The sequence below is a fragment of the Protopterus annectens genome, chromosome 11.part0 (assembly GCF_019279795.1).
Source record: "Protopterus annectens isolate FY-2018-M chromosome 11.part0, PAN1.0, whole genome shotgun sequence".
Classification (NCBI taxonomy): Eukaryota; Metazoa; Chordata; order Ceratodontiformes; family Protopteridae; genus Protopterus; species Protopterus annectens.
The window spans coordinates 290006950-290032343 of record NC_056745.1 but is presented as its reverse complement, the minus strand read 5'-3'; the positions used below and the strand labels follow the sequence as shown (position 1 = coordinate 290032343).

General features: G+C 36.4%; 1 protein-coding gene across 1 annotated transcript in view; it reads right to left on the bottom strand.

Annotated features, from left to right (window-relative positions):
- LOC122814935 overlaps positions 1–25394 on the bottom strand; it is a 548294-nt gene that overhangs the window by 422762 nt on the left and 100138 nt on the right. Inside the window, exon 5 of the mRNA XM_044087196.1 lies at positions 4087–4153. Within this exon, the coding sequence (XP_043943131.1) occupies positions 4087–4153 (67 nt within the window). The remainder of the gene's footprint in view (positions 1–4086; positions 4154–25394) is intronic.

The window sequence follows — 25394 nt, the reverse complement described above, 5'->3', positions numbered from 1 at the left end:
TCCAGTCTGCCTCTAACCCTTCCGTTCTGCTTCTAATAGCACCTCCCCTTTGGTTCTCAAAACACCTTCCCAAAACCATAAACCTAAAAATATGTTGGTCATTGGTTTCACTCATGTGTTTCGCCAGTGCATTAAATGCACTTTTCTTATTAATATGATAAACATATTCTCCCATTCTATCTTTTAGCTGTCTATCAGTTTTACTAACATAAAACTTATTACACACTTGGCATACAGCCAAACAGACAACGTGGGAGCTGTCACATGTTGCACTTACCCTGATCTTAAACACCTCTCCTGTGTCCAGGTGTCTAAAGTTCAGACCATTGGTAATGTACATACAGAGCTGACATTTCCCACATAGCCTAGTACCTCCTGTACCAACAGCTTTAATATAATTCCTCATGTTACAGAGCCTTCTCTTTAGGGATTTTTTATTTCTAAAGGTGAGTTGGGGTTGTAAATCCAGGAACTTACTCACCTGCCTATCAGTGGTCAGAATATTCCAATGTTTATTAATAATATCTGTATACTGTCTAATATTCCTTGAATAACTGAAGCACATACTTACTGGAATTATATTTATTTCTTTCACTGTAAGTTGTGTTGGTTTCTACTGGTTCAGAGGAAATATGGTTTAGCTCTATTATGTCTTAATTTAACCACATCTGCTATATTTTATGTACCATGAGTTCATCATAGCCCATTTCCATAAGCTCTGCACCAACCATGTCAACCTGTTGTTCAAAATCCTCCTCCTTCGCATTGAGTCTAGATGATCTATATATCTGGTTCTGTACTACATTTCTAAATATGTACCTGGGATCATGCTCTCACTACTTAATAGGTTATTTGCATGGCATTCTTTCCTATACAACCTCAAGGCTGGTCAAGCAGTATGATGTATTTGAGCTTCTCTATGTCAAATTACCATAAACAAAGTAAACATAAAAAAAGGATTGAGGCTCCTTGATTACTAGTCCACTGGAGGGTCATCACAACTTATATAGAACGTTCCTTCTGACACTGAATGGCAGCATAAAACTTTCCATAAAATTAGTCTGAAATATCAGAATAAAGATCAGATTGCTTGAAAACACAATGCAGTCTTTTTTTTTTTTTACTTGCTGTCTACTGACAATTAGGTTCTCAAGCAAAGATTACCCCCCCCCCGTACCTCACGGATAAAGGGGTCTACTTTGTTTCACTGAATCTCATTTCACTGAATTTCATTTCACCCCAACAACTTTGCTGAAAACTCAGATTACTGAAAACTCATTTCACTGAACTGCAGTTAGTATATATGGCACTGTATAGAGTACTGTAAGGCAAGTAAAATGTATACATATGGTAAGGGCTAGGCATCTACTCTCTTTTTTTCCTGTACATATTTCTGATACTCACAGTATCCAACCACATTCTGTGTGATTGAACAAATCACCTAACTAGAGTATGTGTAACCATAAAACAGATATGTGTGTCAGTTATATTTTACTGCATTAAAAATAAATAAGAAAGCAGGCAGAAAAGTAGTAAATATAGTATTATAAATAGTATTGTCAAGTACATAATTCTAAAAGTAAATTACAATTAAAGACAGAAGTAGATTTTACGATTAGTAGTTACAAAAGACATAACTACATAGATGGCACAGCAAAAAAGGTCACAGATCATTATCTATCCACAAGAGAGACCAGTCTGTTTAAAATAAAAGTCTTCCAGTTTGTAGAAAACAAAAGTGAAGCATGTTTTCCCCTTTGGAGAAAGTAGCTGTGTGGATCTGCAGCAAACCTAAGAAACTTGTATATGTACTGGGAAGGGGAACTATATCTAAAGTTCTATGCTGATATGGACTACAGATGGATGGTATATGTTTTGGGGTCTGTCTTTGCTCTATATCCTGGGCAACCCCTATATACTCCACAAATCAAATGTAATCTATTTCTGATACATAGACCTGTACCATTTCTTGAACTGGCTCCTGCACCAGGAAAGGTTTGAATGGAAAAAGTAAAATGTGTTTCTTAGTAATCTTTTTAGCATCTATTGAAGGTTTATTAAAATACCTGAAACATATTTTCTTGGGTTTCCTCCATGCAGTGCCCTAAATATGACTACTTCATTATCATTTTCTCCAGGACCTCTGTCTGTGATTGGGGCTTACCTTTCTATCTCTTCTAAAACTGGCAAATGTGCAGCTTCTTTCAGTATCTTCTGATAACACTTTGTAATCTCTGCAGCATGTCTTTGAGGGCATCTCTTCATTAAGTCTAAATACAGAAAACAATTCCACAGAATGTACCTTTTACAGTATCCTCATTTTCCATGTTTACCCTTTTTCATTAATAACTTTTTTTTTTTGCCATTTAACTTTAATTTACATTCTAACAAGAGAAACTGTTAGTTTTCAAGAGGGCTGACAGAGAACTTGATCCAAAGTAAATAAAAGGGGAGGCTGGGATTTTGGAACCTGTGGAATAGTTATTACTGTGGGTAAAATGTGCAGGAAATTTGTTAGCTAGGATACCAGCTATTTCCTTTCAATCAGGAGTGCGCAGTGTTTTTAATAAAATTCTTATAGATTTAAAAAATTATGAAAAAAATAGTGAAGCATTTTAATACTTATATATACGGTATTAAGTCAAAAATTACATAAGCCAGTAAATTAAAACAGATAATGTGGCAAAGTGACTAATGATTTTAAAGCAGAAAAAAAGAAGCGAAAATGGTGTTGTGTAATACTGCTTTTATATGGGGCACAAAAAATTGCAGTGGAAAAAACAGCATACTACCTTCCACCAGTTGATGGAGGTGGCGTAAGAACAGGCAATGACTGAAGCTAGTGAGGAGGAACATGAAATATGGGATCTTACTGAATGTTCATAGACCGCAACTGCAATCCTCAGAACTGCAAGAATTTAAGTGCGATTTGCGAAAAATATACCAACTCTCATACTGCTATATCTGAGAGAATTTCTCTTCTCTGATGTACAGCAGTCTCAAAGTTAATGTATATCATTAGCAAACTTCATGACACCAGAAGGGTAAAAACACCAATAAGTCCAAAGTCCTGCTGCGAGTCGTCTTTTGGAATCATTAGCAAACTTGCTGGGGATACAGGGGCTTCCCACTGCAAAGTTCACTTAAAAGATGTAGCAGCGACTTTCGAACTTCACTGTTATTTGTGATAATTGGCACATACATTTTTGTAGTTTTGGGATTTGCATTACTAATCCTGAAAATTCTGATACGGACAAGAGTCACAATCCATGCATCACCTCTGCATCATGGCAAATTAATAGCCATAATGTAAATGTAAATCACAAATCTGCATTGCTACAACTTTACTCTTTAAATATGTGTCTTATGACTTGATATTTTACTCACTTTTGGACCAAACCTTGTTCCATTCGTACTTTTCAGCATTGTATCTATTACTGAGGAAAAGCTAAATAAAAATATTGCAGAGCTAGTACAATTAACTTTTAAAAAGTAAGATGTTGTACCACTAGTAAAACAAACCTTGTTCTCTTTAATGTTATATATTAATAAGAAAATGTTTATTAAAATGATACACTATGTGATACAAGTATTCAAACCAAATAAAACTCTAAGGCATACAGTATTAAAAAAGTATATAGTGTTCTGAGAGTATGGCTATGTTTAGACCTCTGAAAACAGCTGTGTTGCAAGCTCACCTTTCTGAAGAAGATGAAAAGTACAGAGTGGTGTGTTCTGTGATGAGGTGTGTCACATGGCTGCATAGAGTAGTTTATCATATAATAACAAAATGCATGTGCAGCACTGTCAGGCACCTGGAAACTGTTATTTATTTTCAGCACTTAGTGATGTGCAATATAATCTAGGTATAGCTACTGGACAAATATTTATCAACAGCTCATGGAAAATAATATGAAATTAATCTTTATGTCATTATTACAAAATACCCCATCTGAATTCAGAAGGTACCTTTTTTTAGGTCAGGAAACATCTGCTGTTTGTGTCTAAAATTGATGTCTTCAGCAATTCTATGTATCTAAAAACATATTGCTGTGCATGCTTTTACTATGTTTACGTTTGCCTTACCTTTTTGTTTTGAAAACAGCTGAAGAAGTCTTCATATGAGATGTTTTTATGTTCATCAAGGCCTAATCTAAACAAGTACATTAAAACAGGAATACACAGTAACTCATATGTTTCAAACTACATTTACTGTTAGTATAACAGCATTATTCAGTGTCACAGTACATATACTTGCAGGTAGTTTCTGAAATAAAGACGGATTAGTAGTTGGATGACTTCTAAAAAGTTACATTTTGACAAAGGTTACAAAAAATGCATATAAAAGAAATCCTGAGTACTGTATAACCACACAGGCTGATAATAGCCTTTTTCTCCAATAGCAGAGAAATTATTCCAAAGAACTTTTCTTGTGGGCATTCAGTATGGAGTGACAGTTTTTGATGAAGTTGCACAACGTGTAGAGAGAAATTCCTTGCGAGACCATAATCTCCCCCCATGTTCAATGTTAATCGCCATTGTTATTCACTTCTTAATCCAGCTATAAGAAAGTTTACAAGGGAAAAACTGATCAGTATATAATAAGCTACTGGCAGGTCACAGGAGCTGAAGAAGGCATGTGAACAAAATCTTTCCAGGGTTTCCTCGAGTCCAGAGCAATCACATTACATGTTCACTTTATGTTACATAATCCTTAGCTGCCATCATACACTAGTTGTGTATGTGTCTTCTGCAATACAGTTTCAACAGCCTGTTTGCAACTACAGCAAAAACAGGGCAAATCGGAAGTGGTGAACTGAAAGGATCCTGCTTAGATAAAGTTAACCCTTTCAGTGATCAAATGCATTACTATTTGACATGCAAAAGAAGCACATGAAAGGATACTAAACTTTGAATACAATCATGATGTAAAATCAGAAAAAATGTTTCAGTTTCCTATCAAAGGAAAGAGTCCTTAAATATGACCCCTGGATGCACTGTATGTATACATGTACAGTAGGGGCGATAGGTGGGAAGAGTTGTATCATACAATCCTGTTATTAAGTAATATAAAACTCCAGCATTTTTACCAAACATACTACACCTGGTGGTCCTTATTTTCGCACTCATCCACTTTCTACTTTTCTTCCAGGCTTTCATCTACACATTCATTCATTTACTGTATCTGCTTCATACAGTTTCTGCATTTATTTTAACTACACCCTCTTGCTACTGCTATACAAGTTTACTGCCATCTTCACTAACCTTTGTCTTTTCAACCATTTCATCTCTCCTCAGACAGTATTGTATACATTATGAATCCACGTCTTGTAACCATGTGAAATTGAAGCCATTTTGGGTATAAACAGTGTTTTTAGATTCTCTTGTCAACTTGCCATTTTCTTAACACTGATTCTCAGTAAAATATATATATTCAGTGCTGTTGTCTATCTCCATTTAATCTGATCCCACATAAAAAAATATATCAAGTTGTTAATGCTTTTTTAAGTACACAGCATTTTCAGGCTTGCTTGTCTATACCCCTCCCCCTTCCCCAAAACAGGATGAAGCATCTTTATGGAAGTTGGTCTCAATGCAATAAACAAATAATCCAGTTACCCTGACCAAAAGAGTCAGCAGTTAAAAATATGCTTATTGCAATTTAGTATAGCAGAAAAATCAAACACTGTCTTATATATTTATTTTTATACATTTGTATGTGTAAAAAACTGTCACAGTGTCAGTGGCTCAACAAGTGGCACACTCGCTTTTGGTGAGGGCTGTGTGTTCTATTCCCACACCAGGTAGATTGATAACTGACACTACAGTGCAGCATAAGGGGAGTGCTGCACTCCTAAATGTGTTGTCTTTCAGATGACACATTAAACTGAAGTCCCACCTGCTTGAGCTGGTGGTAGCTAAGATGCCATGGTACTTATCAAAAAAGAGTATGAAAAGTTCCTTGATACCCTGTCCAAATTTCCCCTAGTAGCATAAATACCACCTCAGGTCTCATCTGAAAAGAAGCCACAAACCTAGTGGGACTAACCCAGTCAACAAAGGATAGATAAATAAATAAATAATTGTTGACTGGGGTAGATTGCTGATCTAAATATACAATTTTCAGGTCCAGCCAATGTGTACAACCAGGAGAAAATAGTAAATAGCATTTTACAGGTATAACGTTAAATAAGCATAAGTATTTCAGGTTCACAATATATATATAAGATATTTAGAAAAGAACATGTTTTTGTATTGCTTCAAGGTATGTAAGGTCAATTGAATAGGAATATTGTAGGCATTTAGGAAGTATAAAGAGATGAATGGATGATACACTTATAGTTGCTTTGCTTAAAAAAATTGAATAGATCATAATATTTACGTTTCTTAAAATTCTTACTTTTGTATTCATTAGAATAACACCAAAACATGTATTTATCAGTGCAAAAGAAACGTAACAAACAGTCCATGTTTGATTTTCAAAAAAATAGCTTCAGAATAGTTAATACTTAATTGTTATAAGTAAATGTTCATTGGAGTTTTTGTTCTATTTTAGAATGTGTTAATTTTAGTTTATTCTTTTATGACCTTTAAATAAACAGTACATCAAAAACACTCATAAGTACTTTTGAAACTGGCAGGTTTTTACTACTCACAGTGCCAATTCGATTAAAACTTTCTCTTATAAAATGCAATTAAACTGTCTTTTACTTCCAATTTAGAATAGCACTGGTCAGATAAAAATAAAACTTAAAGGAATTTTAAATACTAATGTAACCAATAAAAGTAAAAAAAAAAAAAAATAGGAAGTGAACTTTAATTCATTCATATTAGCCCCTATGTGTTAGGCAATCTGAGATTGGATTTACAGAAATCAGTATTTTTAACAGAGGTATTCCACGGTGGTGCAGCGGTAGCATTGTTGTCTCATAGCAAGAGGTTTTCCCATTTGATTCTCAGCTACTGCGCGGGGAGTGCCTTCTGTGTGGAGTCTGCATGTCGGGTCAAGTGGCATTCCGAAAGACATGCGTGAATGGGCATGCCTTCGTTGAAGGTTGGGCATCGAGCTGGCAACTCAACACCATGAAAATCTACTGCCAATCATTAGCGGACTGGAGTTCCGCTGTGGCGACCCCTAACCGGGAAAAGCCGAAAGACAACAACAACAGTATTTTTAACAGAGGTCAGTAAGAATGATAAATAACCTTCTGCTAAACTAAAAAACAGTACTTAAATAAAAGATTACATGAATTTGGCTTTATGCATTAATATTAAAATGTTGCAGAATGTATAGCTTCATTCAAATTTCTTTTTTACAGATTTGTAAGGCTTACTTTATAAGGTGCAGAAGACTTGCATATGGCTAACAGATATGTCTCTCAAAGGACTAAAGGCACAGTCATGGTCTCAGACATGCACACACCTTATACATGGATAACAGACATGTCACTAATAGGACTAAAGGCAAAGTCACAGTCATAGTCTCAGACACACACACACACACACACACACACACACACACACACACACACACACACACACACACACACACACACACACACACACACACAATTGCAACTATTCACAAAGTTTCAGGATTGATAACTGCTGTGGTGTTTCTATCTGAGCTTCATATTTTCTTGACATTACGACCCCAGATATACTTGTACAGCTCTGCAGCTTCATGAAACCCAGAGTGTGGTCACAAATGGTTATCCTGATGTTAGGCTGCATTGCTACATATTCTCCCATACATATCATGTATGTAAATTACTTATTTAATTTTTTTATCTCTGACAGATATGGCACCAACTTAAGGTAAGTTAAATTTTCACATTTACTTAACCAGTCATTTGGCATCATGGGTTCTATTTTCAGACTCCAATAAAGAATCTGTAGTTTAAGTCTTGGGAATCTTTGTTTATGCCACCAGCATAGATCAAATAACACAAAAGTAACAGGTAACCACACAAACATAGTCAACAGCAGAGCAAAGCAAACCGCTTGTAGAAAAACGGACTTATGAAACCAGAGGTACAAATAAATGTAATTTCAATATAAAATTGAATCCACAAAGAAAAGCTTTGCGGATTCAGTTTTATATTAGTTACTTTTATTTGCACCTCTGGTTTTGTAAGTCCAGTTTTTCTACAAAAAGATAATGAAATAGCACAGATTAAATGAAATTCATTTCCTGATTTTTTTTTATATGTTGTTGCAGTATGTCAAAATTCCAGTTAAATTTCTTTATCCATTATAGCACATGGTGATTCTAAACTAGCTGAATAAATAATTTAATTGTATTTTACTAGAGAAAATTTTTAACGAATTGACAATGTGGTGGTAACTCACCCATCAGTTTCAGAAATGGTGTGTCACTGGGATTTTAAAAGGCTTATGCTGATGAGAAAGTCTTAAGCTTGAAGATTTCATGATAAGTCTTATTGATACAGAGACTGGTCTTGTGAGTGGCCTCGCAGGGGTGGATGCATGCTACTGCAGCAGTCCAGGGGAATGTGCTCTCCATTGAAATGGCCATGGGTCTGGACTAACATAGCACAGTTATTCTCAGACCAAGTTATTTATTTATTTTTTTTTGACACTGTTAGCCCATTCACTCCCATGGGAGATCTCATGATACTGGTAAGTATAACGGAGCCATGGGAGGTTGTATGTGTCTGTGTGTATGCATATCTGTAGGGTGGTCAATAAATTCAGCAACATTTATATCCCTACAGGGGTCTACTTCTAAATTTCAAACTGTCAGAATGTCTACTTTCTTATGGTTGAGAACATAAGAGTAATGTTTTGAAAGCTCAAAATTAAAAATAAATAAATAAAAAACAAAAAAAAAATTATGTTTCTGCAGGAGGGAAAGTCCCCCATACCCCCAGCACCCCCTGCTAATTAAATATACCAACTTCGAGACTGCACTGCAGAGAGGAAAATGGTAAATATACCATTCCATGCAGTAGAGCAATCGCCATTTAAACAGTTCGAACTTTCAAAATGGCGATCTTATGGTCTCAACCATAAGAAAGTCGACGTTCTGAAAGTTCGAAATTTATAAGTAGTCGCCTGTAGGGATATAAATATGGCTGAATGGATAGGTGTGTGTGTGTGAGTGTGTGTGTGTGTGTGTGTGTGTGTGTGTGTGTGTGTGTGTCTGTGTGTGGGTGTGTGTGTGTGTGTGTGTGTTGTGTGCACGTGTGTTTTGGAGCATGTGTGCACTCTTTAAACTCTCTTCTCCACTGCTACTGACTGCCTGTTGCGCAGATTTGTAGATTTGCATCTTGTCCAGAAGTCATACATTGACCATAGCAGTACAGATTTTCTTGATTTGACAAGCTCCATAAAGTATTTTGGCACATACAGCACTTCTTTAGTTGCTTAGTAGACATGATTACTTACAAGTGCTTAATATCCAAGTCTCACTACAACATTTTCTGGAAACACTGAAATGCAAGGCTCTTACCACACTATACTAAAGCAGAGATTCTTGGTCTCAGTCAGAGTGTACCTCCATCAAACCACAGAAAAGTATTTCAGGACTCTGTCTATATTAAAATGTACTGCAGGCCTCCTGATACAGAATAAACATATATTGCACTGTAACATATATGTGTACGCATCTGAAGACTAATATTTTGGATAGTACAGTACTATTTCTCTACTGATTTCCAGTTAAATATACAAATTCATTCATCCGCAGGGCTAGCCATCTGGTAGTGTGAACATTGGCTCCAGATGATTGCCCTTATTGCAGTGGCACCCATACCCCATGTGCAAAAATGGGAAAAAAGCAGTGTACTAGTGCAGGAGGTGGCACGGTGGCACAGCGGATAGTGTTGTCACCTCAGAGCAAGAGGTTCCCCAGTTCAATTCTTGGCTGGGGTGCCTTCTGTGTGCAGTCTGCATGTCCTCCCTCTGTTCAAATGGGTTTCTTCTAGGTGCTTCAGTTTCCTCCCACATTCCAAAGACATGAAGTATTTGGACTGGACACTCTAAATTGGCCATAGTTGTGAGTGTGGGGTGTGGAACAGCTACCATGGCAGACCTAGCCATCCAGCAGTGTAAATCTTTGTTCTAGATGATTGTCACTGTTGAAGTGACAACCCGGCCCCATGTGCAAAATGGGAAAAAGGGGTTGTGGATGGATGGATGGATAGATAGATGCATATTCACTGACTGCTATTCACTGACTTTATCAATTTCCATTTAATCTGATTCTACAGATAAAAAAATAATAGTTGCTTTAAATACACAGCATTTTCAGGCTTGTTTATGCCTTCCCTCAATGGCTGTGCCATTTGAGAAGCTATGCACTAAACAAATAATCCTGTTTTCCTGGCCCAAAAAAGTCACCAATAAATAAATAAATAAATAAATAATAATAATAAATATTCAAACTGCATTTTAGTACGGAACAAACTAAATCTAACACCTGCTTAGGTTCCCTTGTTTAAAATGATGCCATTTTAGTTGCTTCATCCAAGAGCAAGCCACATCAGTATTTAAGGAATGGAAATGCGAAAGAAAGAAACATGAATAAAACTACAGGTTTCTTAAATGCTTAATGTTGTTTCATTAGAATACCACCACCATATCTATATATCAATGTAGAAGAAACATACCAAACACTGCATATTTGTTTTTTTTTTCAAAAAACTAGCCACTGAATGGTTTATGCTTAATTATTCTAATTTATTTTTTATTTATTTGTTGACATTTGACCAAGTACATAAGCAAGTATACATGTGACATTTTTTATTCTTTTTTAGAAAGTATTAATTAAAGCTTATTATTTTATGACTTTTAATAAGGTGTACATTAAAAGACTCACCTTAGGATTCAGGTTGGTAAAGAACCATGACAGAGAGAATCTCTGATTCAGAGACATGGTAAAAGCCACATAAAAACACCATGAATCTGAAGCAAACTCTGTAGTGGTTTCCTTTAGAGCTCTCTAGGATTATGCTTCTCTTCTTCCAGCCATTTTGTATCCTATACCTGACATACCCACCAGGTATATATCATCAGTATCCACAGGCTAGCAGATTCACTGTATTCATGCATACTTGTAAATTAAAACCCCTTCATAAATCCTACCCCTTTAAAATTCAAATAAAAGTAATACATCATTAATCAGTTACATCCCAGTCACCAATAATGGTAGCACCCTAAGAGCACCAGCAGCATATTACCATCAATGTAAGTCCACCAGTGCATGAATATGTGAATAAATAAATACATACATATAATTGTTATAGTTTGTTACTACCCATAGTGAAGCTAAGCATACATATAATTGTTATAGTCTGTTACTACCCAGAGTGAAGCTAAGCATACATATAATTGTTATAGTCTGTTACTACCCAATGTGAAGCTAAGCATACATATAATTGTTATAGTCTGTTACTACCCAGAGTGAAGCTAAGCATACATATAATTGTTATAGTCTGTTACTACCCAGAGTGAAGCTAAGCATACATATAATTGTTATAGTCTGTTACTACCCATAGTGAAGCTAAGCATACATATAATTGTTATAGTCTGTTACTACCCAGAGTGAAGCTAAGCATACATATAATTGTTATAGTCTGTTACTACCCAGAGTGAAGCTAAGCATACATATAATTGTTATAGTCTGTTACTACCCAGAGTGAAGCTAAGCATACATATAATTGTTATAGTCTGTTACTACCCAGAGTGAAGCTAAGCATACATATAATTGTTATAGTCTGTTACTACCCATAGTGAAGCTAAGCATACATATAATTGTTATAGCCTGTTACTACCCAGAGTGAAGCTAAGCATACATATAATTGTTATAGTCTGTTACTACCCAGAGTGAAGCTAAGCCAGTAGATAGCATAACCACCCATCAGTTCTAGTTACAACATGCAAACACAGCCTTTTTTCCTCTCTCTTCATATCCCATTCTCTACTGACATAAATTCACCAATAAGAATTTTTATTTTCTTTCACTCAAACACTAGATCATACTCTTCAACTGCCCGGATTTCCACAGGATTTCAGTTTTTGCCTCAATATTTTAAGTCTACTCCTGATAACATTTGTCGTTTTCTGGCAAATTGTGGAGGATTAAAATCACTAAATAATGATATTTCAGCTTCAAAATTCATAGCCTTCAGAAAATGCATGTTAACACAAATCCTTTTATCTTTTACTCTAGCAACTTTGTAAATTTATAAGACCAATATTTAAAATCTGTCCCTATTTTTGGGCTTTGTCCCCCAATTATTTTAGGTTTTGTCCTTATTTCTTGTGCTAAGAGGTGGCAAGGCATATACTGGATACACTAGTTGCCAAATGTTTGTAATCCATACAGTTTGCTCCTATCTACATTATCCTTGGATATGACTCCTCATGCCAGATACAACAAGTTACACTTATTGCTTCAAGTAAAAATAATACAGATCACTCTCTACCTACACCTTTGCTCACACACTCCTCTATGTAATGTTTAGGGTGACTGCTTTTCTTCTGTTGGGGTAACATCTAACATAGTTTAGGTCAATTAAATGACCCATCAGTTCCTCAGATTACAAATACCTATAACCCCCTTTATAGCCTGAAAAATTAGTCACATCATTTTAGGGAGGCACAGCCATAAATATCCAGGATTTTCAACATAAAAGATATATGATCAATGTGAAATAAGTTCTGCCCCTGAATCCAGATGTCTTTTTGTCATTTCCCCCACAATCGCTTTAATATTCCATGCATTCCATACCATTAGACTATAAAAAATGTGACAATGGAGTGTTACTGCTAGTTTTCTATAACCAGTTCTTCCCCCATCTTAAGCACTCCATGCCACAACTGGTTTTCAGTTCAAACCATATTAAGCCACCACTTGAAACTTTGAATCATTTTACTCTTTACATTTTCATCCATCTCAGTCCTGGAAATTAATTTGTACCATTTTCTGCACTCTACATAATAAAATACTAATTCTAGCTGACCTCAGCTATGAATGGACTCCATCTGTCTCGAATCACTCATAGTACTACTGATCTCTTTGCTAATACTTTATTTTTATACATGCCCAAACCTTAACTCTTAGAAACATTGTATGCTTGTTTATCTTCTTACCAATATGACTGACTAATCTGTTAAACCATTCACCTTCCACAGGTGACCACTGCACTTCTAAGATTTTTGTAAAAACTGAAAGGACTGTCGAATACTTCAATAAATTGAAAATAACTGGAAAAATGTCTCTATCTTTTAATTACCCAGAAATTGGCTGAAAAAGTGTTAGTCTCTTATTTATTTGCCATTTCTTGGTTTATTATGTAGTTGCAGCATACAGTGGAGGTAGGTGTCACCAATATCCAAAACAAATCTTGTTACTGAAGTCTAAAACAAGATGCAACTTTGGTGATATGGCCATACCTTGCATGATACTGTTACACTCAGAACTGTTCACTGCTGTAACTTTTGACCGTTTAAATCTAAACAACATTATAACTGCACTTGTGTCCTCTGACAGATATGTTTGTAAATGAAATTACTGAATTCTGAATACTGTAAACCAGAATTTGTTACAATTAGCATGTTATTTAAATATGAAACCATACTGACATTAGAAGCTGAATATTCTGTGGCTTCTGTAAAAACTGATTTATACTGTGAATCACAAGAAAATATGTCTGCTACTTCATTCATTATAGTTTGTGACTGTATTTTCACCCTTTTGTGTCCAGAAAGATTTAACATTTCTGAACTAATAACACTGAAATTTAAATGAACATTTCTGGAACACAAGTTTTTTAGACTGCTTCACACACATATATACTAGTGGCTTTACTATAGAAACATTTACTGACATATTTAAACTTTTCTGGGATTTACTGTTTGATTTAGCTAGAAAATGCATTGTAATAAAAATGAGTACTCAGCAAGGAAAGTTGAAGAGATGTTGATCCAGTGGCCAGGAGAAATACTTCAAACACAGAAGCCACTAAGTTAGTTTGGACTAATACACAGAAAGTCACGTCAGTGCGGTCCATAGAAGTTCAGTACAGACACTCTAGATTGAGTGCAGAAAGAATAATTCTGAGTATAGAATTTATGGACAGTATAATGAGTGCAAAAGCTATGGACATTGTAATTCAGTCTATTTCAGTTTATTAGTGCTGTTATTTGAGACAGTAAGACTTGATTTGTATATTGTTGACATATATACCTCCACTGTATGTTGCAACTACATAATAAACCAAGAGTTGGCAAATAAAGGAGAGACTGTCACATTTCAGCACAGTTCTGGGTAATTAAAATATAAAAAGATATTTCTTCCAGTTATTTCCAGTTTATTCCAGTATTTTACAGTCATTTCATTACTTACAATTTTCATCAACCCCCATTAAGCCCAGAACTTCAACTTTTACCATTCTTAATTTACCTTGCTGGCACAGACTGAGCCCATATCCTTTCTTTTTACCTTGCTGGCACAGACTGAGCCCATATCCTTTCTTTTTACCTTGCTGGCACAGACTGAGCCCATATCCTTTCTAACACTGGCATTCACATCACTAAGGAACTTCTTAAACAACATTCTCCACTTCAGAACAAAGTATTCCCAATAAAAACAACACATAATAATCCTTTTATTTGTTGGTTGCACCTGAATGACAAACATGATGTCATGCCTGCTAATAATTTAAGTAAAATAACAATCAGTAAGATTAGTCCATCTATAGTGTCAGAAGCAAATGCAAGTATCTAACTAGTACACCCAGAGCTAACTATTCTAAACTATGAAACAAAGAAACTTCTCAAATCCAAAACGCTTTTAGAATGAAATTAAAGTCTTAAGCAGGATGGAGTCAGAGTGAAAATACTCCTTCTACACTGCTAAGTTCAACAACAACAAAACTTGGAGGAACTCTTGCCCGCTTTACCCCATCCACACATCTCATCTGGCATCACAGTTTTCACACTACTGATGGTCATCAGAGAAAAGCAGCAAGAAGCTAAAACAATTTTAAAAGCAGTTATGAACTTCAGTGTTACACAGAGAAAAACAAGTGTGGCAGGGTGGTGATTAACAGTTTTTAAAGCCGCTCATACATAAGAGGGGCGCTTAACAATTAAGTACTGTCTGTATGCTGAAGCTAAGTGTTGTATGGCTTTCAAAGCTGTAAATCACTTCACACGGTTACATGTGAAAAGATCGAGCAGCTGAAATATGGAACACCATATGGTCGAGACCATATGGTTGATATTTCAGATGATCGATCTCTTCAGAGTATTAAAAAAACAAAGAAGAAAACATTACTGCAGGGGGACAAGCCCCCTGCACCCCCTACTTAAATATACCAATTCCGAGATCGCGCTACAGCAGGGAATAGAAATACTTCTCATTCCGCACTGTATTGTCGGTGTAGCATGATCTCAGAGTTGGTATATTTAAGTAGAGGGGGTGTGCAGAGGGGCTTGCCCCCCTGCAGTAACATTCTTTGTTTTTTTTTAATACTTTGAAGAGATTGATCACCTGAAACATCGACCATATGGTCTTGACGATATGGTGTTCAATATTTCAGCTGCTCAATTTTTTCACATGTAACCCTTCACACTCATACACATTTTCAATAACTGTTAGTACACTGGAGCAGCTAAAACACCACGTACTACCACAAATTATGACCATCTCTCTCTTATCATAACAACTGGTATATGTTGTTGTCATGTATGGCAAGCTTCACCTCTTGAACTTAACTTCCCTCTAATATCTGGGTAAATTTCTTTATATCCATCCCCTGAAAACATAAGTTGGTTATGGTGACTGACCCAGTTATAATCCTGTATGGTAAAGCTGCCAGAACAAGTATATGTATCAGAAAGTTGGCAGTATGTTTTCAAAAAGGAAGAATGTGGAACTCTAACAAAAACTTCAGTAAACCAGAATCAGTTACTACAATTACTGTCAGTCTTCTGATCTGTCACAATCTATCGCTCATAATGTCATTAATAAGAGTGATGTTGGACTCAATTAAGACACAGTTACTAAGCCTCAGGATAATCAATACCGCACACATAATAATAGGCTGAGTAAGAAAGCACTTTGATTTAACAAAAGTATACAACTGAATTTGTGTATGTAACAGTTTAATGTACTGGGTGTTTTATATTATGTAATAGCTTCATGCCTCAGTATATAAAGCCATTAATTTAGCTTATCAATATATTGTACAATTTTAAATGGTGTTGTCTTACTTATACACAGAATCTTGTTATTTCCAATACAAAAGTGATGTTATATACCATGCATGTAATGCAGTATTCCGTTATAAAGCACAAGCAGTCGGATTGAGAGATATGTGTTGGAGGGGTTCTATACTTCTAAGTCAAGGCTTAATGAAGAAGCATATCTCATGCATTTTACAGCTCCCATGTTCCAGCCTGATATATTTATTAACAAGTCTCTTCTACCACTAATCTGACAGTGAAAGAATTCAGCTGAAGGTAAGATAATACAATTGTGTGAAACACTCTCCTTAACAGCTAAACTTAAGGATGGGCACATTCAACAGGTGTGTAACTAACCCTCCATCAGTATTTTGAACTGCCTTCTCCTTTCATCTTGTAGCATTCTGCATGTTAAAATCTATTTATATGAAAGGAGATAATACATCTTAGAAGAACTGTTCAGGAGCCATGCAAGTGTAACTTGTACACATCTGTATCAGTCAATGCTGGCATACATCCCCCCCTTATGAAGGGGCACACAGGATATGATTTGGAAACTCAGTTCTACAGCTTGGTGAAGACTAATAATATGTGCTGAAAATGAATTACAAGCTTTGATAAAAAATGTGCTCTGCAAGGATTCCTTATGAATGAATAATACTGTTCTGCTAGACACACACAGACAAGGAACACATCAAGCTGTTGGAAGGAGTCCACCTGAAAATCACCAGTAGTGAGTATGTTATTGGAAAGGAAAAGGGCGGACAGGGTATGACAGCAGAATAGCAGGGCTTAAGCAGAAGAGTAAGGGGGACATGATACGATGTGCAAAATCATGCAAGAGAGATATGAAGGGATACACTTGGATAGGAAGGATGAGAAAGGAAGGAGGAGGGATCAGCACTAGATCTTTGAAAGTACTGCTTCACAGATGGAATTCTGGAGCCATGGAATGGACTATAGGAAATGGGTGCAGCAGGAGGAATCTACAGATTCAACAATGAGGACATGAAATGTTTGACGAAAGGGGGAGGGAAAGGCAAGGATAAGAGAGAGAGACAATGCTAAATGTGTTTAGGCTCATTAGGCTTATTTTCTCTTTCTGGCATCAAAGAAATGTAATGAGGTCTTTGCAGTGATGTTCTAAACCACATGGAGCTTAATGCAGCTATCCTTTATGGGGCAAAACACTTCCCCCAGTATCCTTACACTGCACTGATATCAGACTGGGGGAATGGCTACTAAACAGCTCAAAGTATGACTAGCTGGACACATTGTAATTATTCTAAATAAATTAGTGCAACTTTGACTGTGAAAACTGCTGTAGCTACACCAGGCAGCCCAGCATGATGGGTCAGTCTTGTTCCAGTGTACAAAACTGGTGCATACATACTAATGGCATGTAGCACTGAAAACTACATGTGACGCGATTCAACATTGCTACATGGCTGGAAGCTGTTTTTTTCCCTGATTTTCCACTAGACTAGTAGGTAAGTGTCTCAGGCTCATACTGATATTGCTGCATGTCACTTTACAGTTATAGACAAAGCTGTAAGGCAAAGTAGCTGGAGATATCTAGCATGGCCTGTTGAGCTGGGACAGGAAATCGCAATGCTATTTAAAGTTTTGGTGTGGATCACTTTTGTCTTCAACTCTGCCGTCTTAGGCCCAGAAAATTTATATAGCAGTCAGATGCCAATACTAGAAGTAGATTACATTCCTCTGAATACTCGTTTACTCAAATTGCTGCCTGTTTTGTGTTTCAAGGAGCTGTCTTTCAAGCCAGCATACCTATCATGCATGCATACTCACACTGCTCCTTCTACGTGCTTCACTCTTTTGCTATTTCACTTACTCATCAGGTGATACCAACTGTCACCCTTGACTAAGTCATTGTGGGCACAGTCATTGTGGGCACACTGGCCCCTCTGTTTAATTCTATAAATATATATATAGCGGTACAGTTTTATACATCTCATAAAGAACTTTGGAATCTTTAGAAAGGAATTGAGAATTGAAAGATCCAATACTGGTCCCCAAATTCCTTCTTTCTTGGGTACCAGAAAAATCCTGGAGAAAATCTCTTTCCCAACTGGGAGTAGGAAACAGGCTGCATAACACCTTGTTCTAGTATGTCTGAAAGAATTTAAGGAAACAACCATGTTTGATTTTTTTAGATTTAGAGGGCTGCCTGATTTTGGAAGAATGCACTCCCTTTGCCATTTTTAGTCCCACTGGATTATTTCTAGTACTCAAACATTGCTTAGTTATTTCCAGATAGGCAGTTAAAGAAACAGTTCACCAACTGTTTTAAGAGGTTGGCCAAAATGGGAGGGAAAGGAGCTGAAGGCGTGTGTAAATAGGTATGCACACTGTTTTTGATTGGGAAGACCCATGGGGACTTTTTTCTTTCTCTTTCTTTCTTTTTGATTCCCCTTGCTATTTCTTGTTATGTTGTTGGTTTAAAAGGTATCCAGGTGAAAGGCACAGGGGCAGAGGGATAGTTGTTGCTATATTCGGGGACTACTGAAAGAAAAAAAAAAACTGTTTTAGTCCCTGCATTAACCTGTCCCTTTTTTCTAAATGAAAACCAACTATATGAACATAACATTCCACAAAGAGGCAAACTTATAGCCCTGGGGACTCAAGAGACTTTTAAAAATGTCTCAGATGCATTAGCACAAGTGCATCACAAGATACATTGATAAAACCTAGCAGATTCTGAGATATGCAGTGCAATGCTGCACTTTTTTTTACAGTTATTGATGCAAAGGTCCATTTGCATTGCATTGGCTGAAGATCCTCAGTGCATCATTTCCATCTTGAAAATTAAACAATCTAAAATAAGTCACTGTCTTTTTCAGACAGCATCTTTGAGATGTCAGGTCTTTCTAGGAGTTTCACAATAATGTTTGGAGAAAGAAAAGAAAGGTAGGCTGGATATATCATATTATCAAGAAGCAAGTGAGACAGGCGTTAAGTGATGAAAGACTTAAAATGGAGACGAAGACACAGGTGATAGTTGGAAGAGGGCATTGATTGATTCAAGATGGATATGAGGAAATACTATTCAATGGAGGAGGTAGTCAGACCATGGAATGTATCACCAGAAGCAGTGGTGAAGCTTATGTCAATGGAAATGTTCTAGAATGACTGCAGCAATGGAAGATGGGAAATGGTGGGCAGAGAGGATCAGCAGTTGTGACAGATGTGTTTGGCAATAGAACATCTTTATATTTTCATATCTGTATATGTGATGTTGCCAGTTACTACTAATGGCCTTTATCTGACATCAAAATCTGTTTCACTTTAAACATAAACATGCCAGCTTAAATATCAATATAGGTCATAGACACTTAGAAGGATTTGGCAGATTTCTTCAACCAACAAATCTCTCCTGTCATCCTGAGGTTATTATTAAGACTCACTGCAGCACTGACAACAATGCTGAAATACAGTAGCTTAGCTTACATACTCTCTATAGAATATTAAGGCAATAACCCCCGGCTGCATGTGGGTAATGCTGGATTTACCCATGGTTGTTGTGGTTTGGTCACAAGGGTGAAACCTGAGTTACCAAACAAAGCCAATCATGGGTAAATCAGCATTACCCACACCCAGCCATGGGTTATTGCTATTATACAATGAAATTATTTAAGAAAAAAGTTACTTACTTTTCTTAAGTAATGTCCTTGTATAACTAGTTGTGCCTTGCTGCTTTTTGCATTTTCCCAGGTATCCTGGGGCTTTCTTGATGTACTGCGCATGCATATGAGACTATCATTCCCAAATTTACACAGTACATCAGTGCTGTGTAAAGGAAGCAACAGAGATAGGAAGATCTCCATTGCTTTTTTTTTTCTTAGTTTTTAATTAAAAAAAATGAAATCAGGAAACTTTCAACATACAGGAGAGAAGCGATAGAAAAAAATGTAAGGATAATCTGACACATTTCTCTAGTTTTGCATAAAGTACCTGATTATCCTTGTATTCTGCTCTGTCCCATCTGTCTCATTCTTTTGACGTCTCCAGTTTTTGAAAGTTTATTTAAAAAAAACAAAACACAAAAAAGTAGAGTTTCCATAGCATATATTAATAGAAGAAAGTCCAGGTGACTGGACTTTTTTTCCATTAGTATATGCTCGATTTACAATGGGCACGCTGGTTGAGCTGGCCAATCAGTGTGCTCGGTTTTGAATGTTAATGGCCAGTCATTCTATAATAGCAAATAGCTAACATAAGAAAATGATTAAATATTCCAGTATGCATGCAGTGATTGAAATTTCTTTGCCTAACAGTTTAATTACATCATTCTTTGCAGTAACCCAAACAAATGCCTAATGCAAGTCATCTGTATCTGTGCCTGGTTTCCATCACAGCACAAAAAAAGACACCCAGTGTCAGTTACATGGCTTAAAACTGCTTAAGCTCACCAGCATCCCCATGTGACATTATACTTTTTTAAAGGCATTGTCTAAATAAGTAATATTTTAAACTGATATAAAATGCATTAAGCAGGATTAATGAGGACAATGAATGCTAGCTTCCTAATAAATATTTGATACAATCCTGGCAAGCCAGCTTCCTCAGTAGTTCCTTAATCTAGGCCAATGAGTCTGGCAAGGAGCCTAAATAACACACAGAAGCTCCAAAAGATAAAAGAAATTATTGGGTGCGAGGCATAGTTTCACAACAATACACAGAAGGATTTTTTTCTGTAATCAGATCCCCTGTTACACTGTGTTCTCATCTAAAGCAGTACAATACACTTTCTATTAAGGATGATAATTAATTTTCACCATGGTAGTATTTCTTAAAAGTGATCATATATGCTGAATATTTGCTACATAATATAATTGCCTTGGCCTGTTCAATCAGTTCTACTTTATCCACATTTAATAATATCCATTGTCCCAGTGGGAACCAATGTATAATTCATACGATGATGAGTACATTTAATATCTAACACTTCAGCACTGTCTTTAGGAAAGTTAGGAAACATATACATTGTATATATCTTATCAGCTTCAATTTATATATACATCCATGCATACACACATGTATGGATATGTATATGTATTTATATATAACATACATACATGCATATATATTTATACTCAAACATACAATATGATGGGCATGGAAGAAATACCATTGTTAATATAATGCACTGAAATAATGTTGGGTGTATACAAAAAAGGAAATGTGAGGCGAACCTCTCAACCTATAAGGTCAAGAAATCTGGACAAAGCCAAAAATAATGGGGAGAGAAAGGCCCGCAAATAGGGACAGATGTTCAATATTGCTCTTACAAACCTAATAAATTGCTTGAATAATAGGATTTGTCTTAGCATGCATGTCCTGAAGGCTATGAAGTTTTAAACTCAATTGTATGTCATTATTTAGTGACTTCAATCCTCAGTGATTTGCCAGAAAACCAATATTTTTTATGAAGAACAAACCAAAAATATGACACAGAAATTTTGACATTCTGCAAAAATCTGGACAGTTGAGAGTTATGATGTAAGTCAAAGAAGTGTGTCTAACAAAATGGTACTCTTTTATTAAAAATGTTAACATACCATGCACAGCTTGATTGCAGTCAGCCTTCTGATGCTGGAGATATGCTATGGTCTTTAAAAACCTTACCATATGTCACTAAACAAGTAAAGGGATTTATCTTTTCTGTCTTGTTCATATGTGTATACTAGGCTAATGGCCACTAGGGCCTTTATAAATCTAGCCATGCAACCCAAATTTATGTCATGAGTTTTTGTGATTTAGAGTTTATTCCAAAGGGTGTATGTTAGCTAGATCAAGATTTAATGGTTGCCTCTGTCCATCAATGACATAGGTGCCAGACTTGGGGAGAATTTTCAATTTCTCATCCACTGGTCCAGGTTACTGTTGAATAGGGTTAGGGAAGGGCTCTGCTTCACATGGGTGGGAAGTCTATTCCAGAGAATGGGAATTCTCTAATAAATATACCTGTCGCTCCAACATGTCTTACTTATGTTGCATGCAAAGTTTAGGTCATGAAATCTCAAAGTTCTGATTCTGTTCACTCTGAGGATATGTAAAAGGTCCATCAGAGTGGTATCCAAAAATACTCTATATGCCAGGCATAGATCACCTCTCCGCAGTCTGTAGGAAACAGAGTATACAGATAGGGCTTTGAGGAAATCTGTATAGGACATTGTATTTACACCCTGTATTCTTTTTGTAAAGAACCTCTGTTTACATTCCATTTGTTGCATGTTCTTGGTCAGGTACATACCAAAGAAAGTGTTATACTCAATGAAGGGTGTGATGAGGGTCGAATACAGTGGCACAGTGACCTCCCTGGACCAAGATGTCATGTCCATACTTACAAGTTGAGCACTATAGAATGACTTTCTCACTACCTTTGACACATGTTGGTTGAAGGCCAGCATACTATCTACATTTGTCCCCAAATTCTTGATCACTGGGTCTACTCTTAGAGGTGTTTTATCAACGAGATAGTTTCCAAGAGGGGCTGACTTCCCAAAAGGTTTTATTATGCATTTCTTGGCACTGAGGTTTAAGCTGTGGCTTTGGCACCAGTTATTTGTTTGCATTAGACCTTCTTGAAAGATGTTAATATCTTGGGGGGATTCTATGACTGCTCCTAGTTTGCGATCAGCTGCAGGCTTGGACAACCAAAGGCCCCTGACGTTGGCAATGATTTCCGAGAAGTAGATACCAAAGAGAAGCGGATCCAGCACAGAACCCTGAAGGACTCTACTAGTGACTAGTTTCATTGTGGAGGTGTTCTCTTCAATTATAACTTCATGGGTCCTATCTGTGAGCCAGCTGGCTCTCCACTGTATTACATAGGGGTTTATGCATAATTTTGTGAGTTTGTTTACAATGCCTGAGTGGGATATTGTATCAAATCCCTTAGCCAGGTTAAGGTAGGCAGTATGCATAATTTAGCAATAATCCATTTCCTTGGTGACATTCTTAAAGAAGTCAACCAGGTTTAATACTTATGACCTGCCTTTGATGAAACCAAACTGGGTGGGGTCCAGTCCCTGAAGGTTTTCATATCTTCGGCCACATCCTGAATCCACTGAATCCCCTGAAGAAGATTAAGGGGCACAAGAATTTACTGTAACTGCAGAATAGAAACGATCACAGGTATCTGTAATCTTACACTTTACATTTATTTAACTAGTAGCTTACATCTTCCCCATTTGTTTTATTTTTTAACACCAGGCTAGGGACAACAACTGCTGTCCCACCCCCAACATTAGAAATCATATTACCCACTTATACTCTGCTTACTATCTTAAATATAAAGAAATTAAAATATATAAAGTTTATGAGAAGTCAAGTCAAAGATTGGCAACTACCTAGTTTTAGGAGATAAATATCTTAATCTCATAGTTTATTTGTCAGCCCATTGCACCATCTGTTTTAAATATGCTGGGAATCAATGTATTTGAGACCTATAGCAATTTTTTTTATATAATCTGTGTACTAGAAATGTATATAACTTGATTTTGTATTTTTTTTAGTACTGGTTTCATGTATTTTTCATCTGGCATTTGTTCCTTACGTTTCTTTATTTAGATTATATTGCTTTTGCGAACAAGCTCATTCTGCCCCTCCCACCTGTTTTATCTTTGGCCACATCCTGAATACACTGATGAAAAATATCAGGGCATAAGTATTTAAAGTAACTGAAGAAAACAAAACAAAACAATACTTTTGATGACTATCCAGGCATTATTATCTTCAGCCACACCCCGAATCCACTGAAAAAGATTAAGGGGCACAAGAAGTTACTGTAACTGCAGAATAAAAACTATTGCAGGTATCTGGAATCTTACACTTTACATTTATTTTACCTAGTAGCTTACATCTCCTCTAGTTGTTTTATTTTTTAATACCAGGATAGGGATGGCAGCTGCTCTCCCAACCCCAGCATAAGAAATCATTTTACCCACTTATACTCTGCTTACTACCTTAAATATAAAGAAATTAAAATATATCAAGTTTATGAGAAGTCAAACTGAAGATAAGCAACTACTTAGTTTTATGAGATAAATATCCCTATTGGGGACCATTCCACTCCCAGGCTAAAGTAAGGTACCGAATTGAAAAAGGTTTACCTTTAGACTGTCCGCTGATTGTCTTTTTTTAACACTTTGCTGCTCAGTTCTATTCAAGGCCAGCCTGCTCACCCCCCCTCCCCCCATTGGTTCGCTTGGGCTTGCTCTGCTCCCTTACCCATCCCCACCCACCCCATACCAATTACACTTATACTGACATAACCACACCCACAAACCAGTTCATCCAATCAGAACTTCCCACTCTTCTGTCCTTATTGTTATCCATTTAACATATCGACATGATCTGCTCTAACTGTCCCACCTAACAATCATCACATTACCTTTTATTTTCCTCGTTCCTTCTCCTAGACTATATAAACTATTTTTATTCCTTCCCCTAGATCATGTAAACTAGCATTACTTAAACTTTCTTTAATCTTTCTACTTCTCCCTCCTTCTTACATTCACCTCTATTACTCTACTTATCTTCACACTCTAACATCAGATGATGTTATTTCAAAGCTTTATTATAGTTACACTTACCCTCCTAACCCATCTTACAACCTACCATACTACTCTTATATACTCACATCATCCATCCACTTACCCTACTCAAACTCCCTCCAATATAAATGCAATTTCATTAATTATTAACTCAGGCATCTACAACTGGACAAACATAGACCTCATCCCTCTCAGATGGCTCTCGCACAACTCCACCTCACGTTTCCTTCCAATATAATAAGTTAATACATAAATATTTAAAATATATCTACCAAATTTCATTCCTACTTAGTGTCTGTAGAGTCATACACTCCAATCCTGGACCCACATTAATTCAGAACCAGTCTTGCATGTCTCAACAGAACCTTCTGAATCTTCCCAGAAAGAACAACGACCTGCTAATAATAAACTTTAACATAAGAAGAATCCTCAACAAAATTCAGGAACTTCATGCTAACCTGTCCTTATACTGAACTGACATAGTCCTCCTCACTGAAACTTGGCTTAAGCCAAATATCTCCGATAATGAAATACTTCACCCTGGTTACAGTATATATAGGCAAGATCGAAAATCTTCAAGAGGTGGTGGTATCG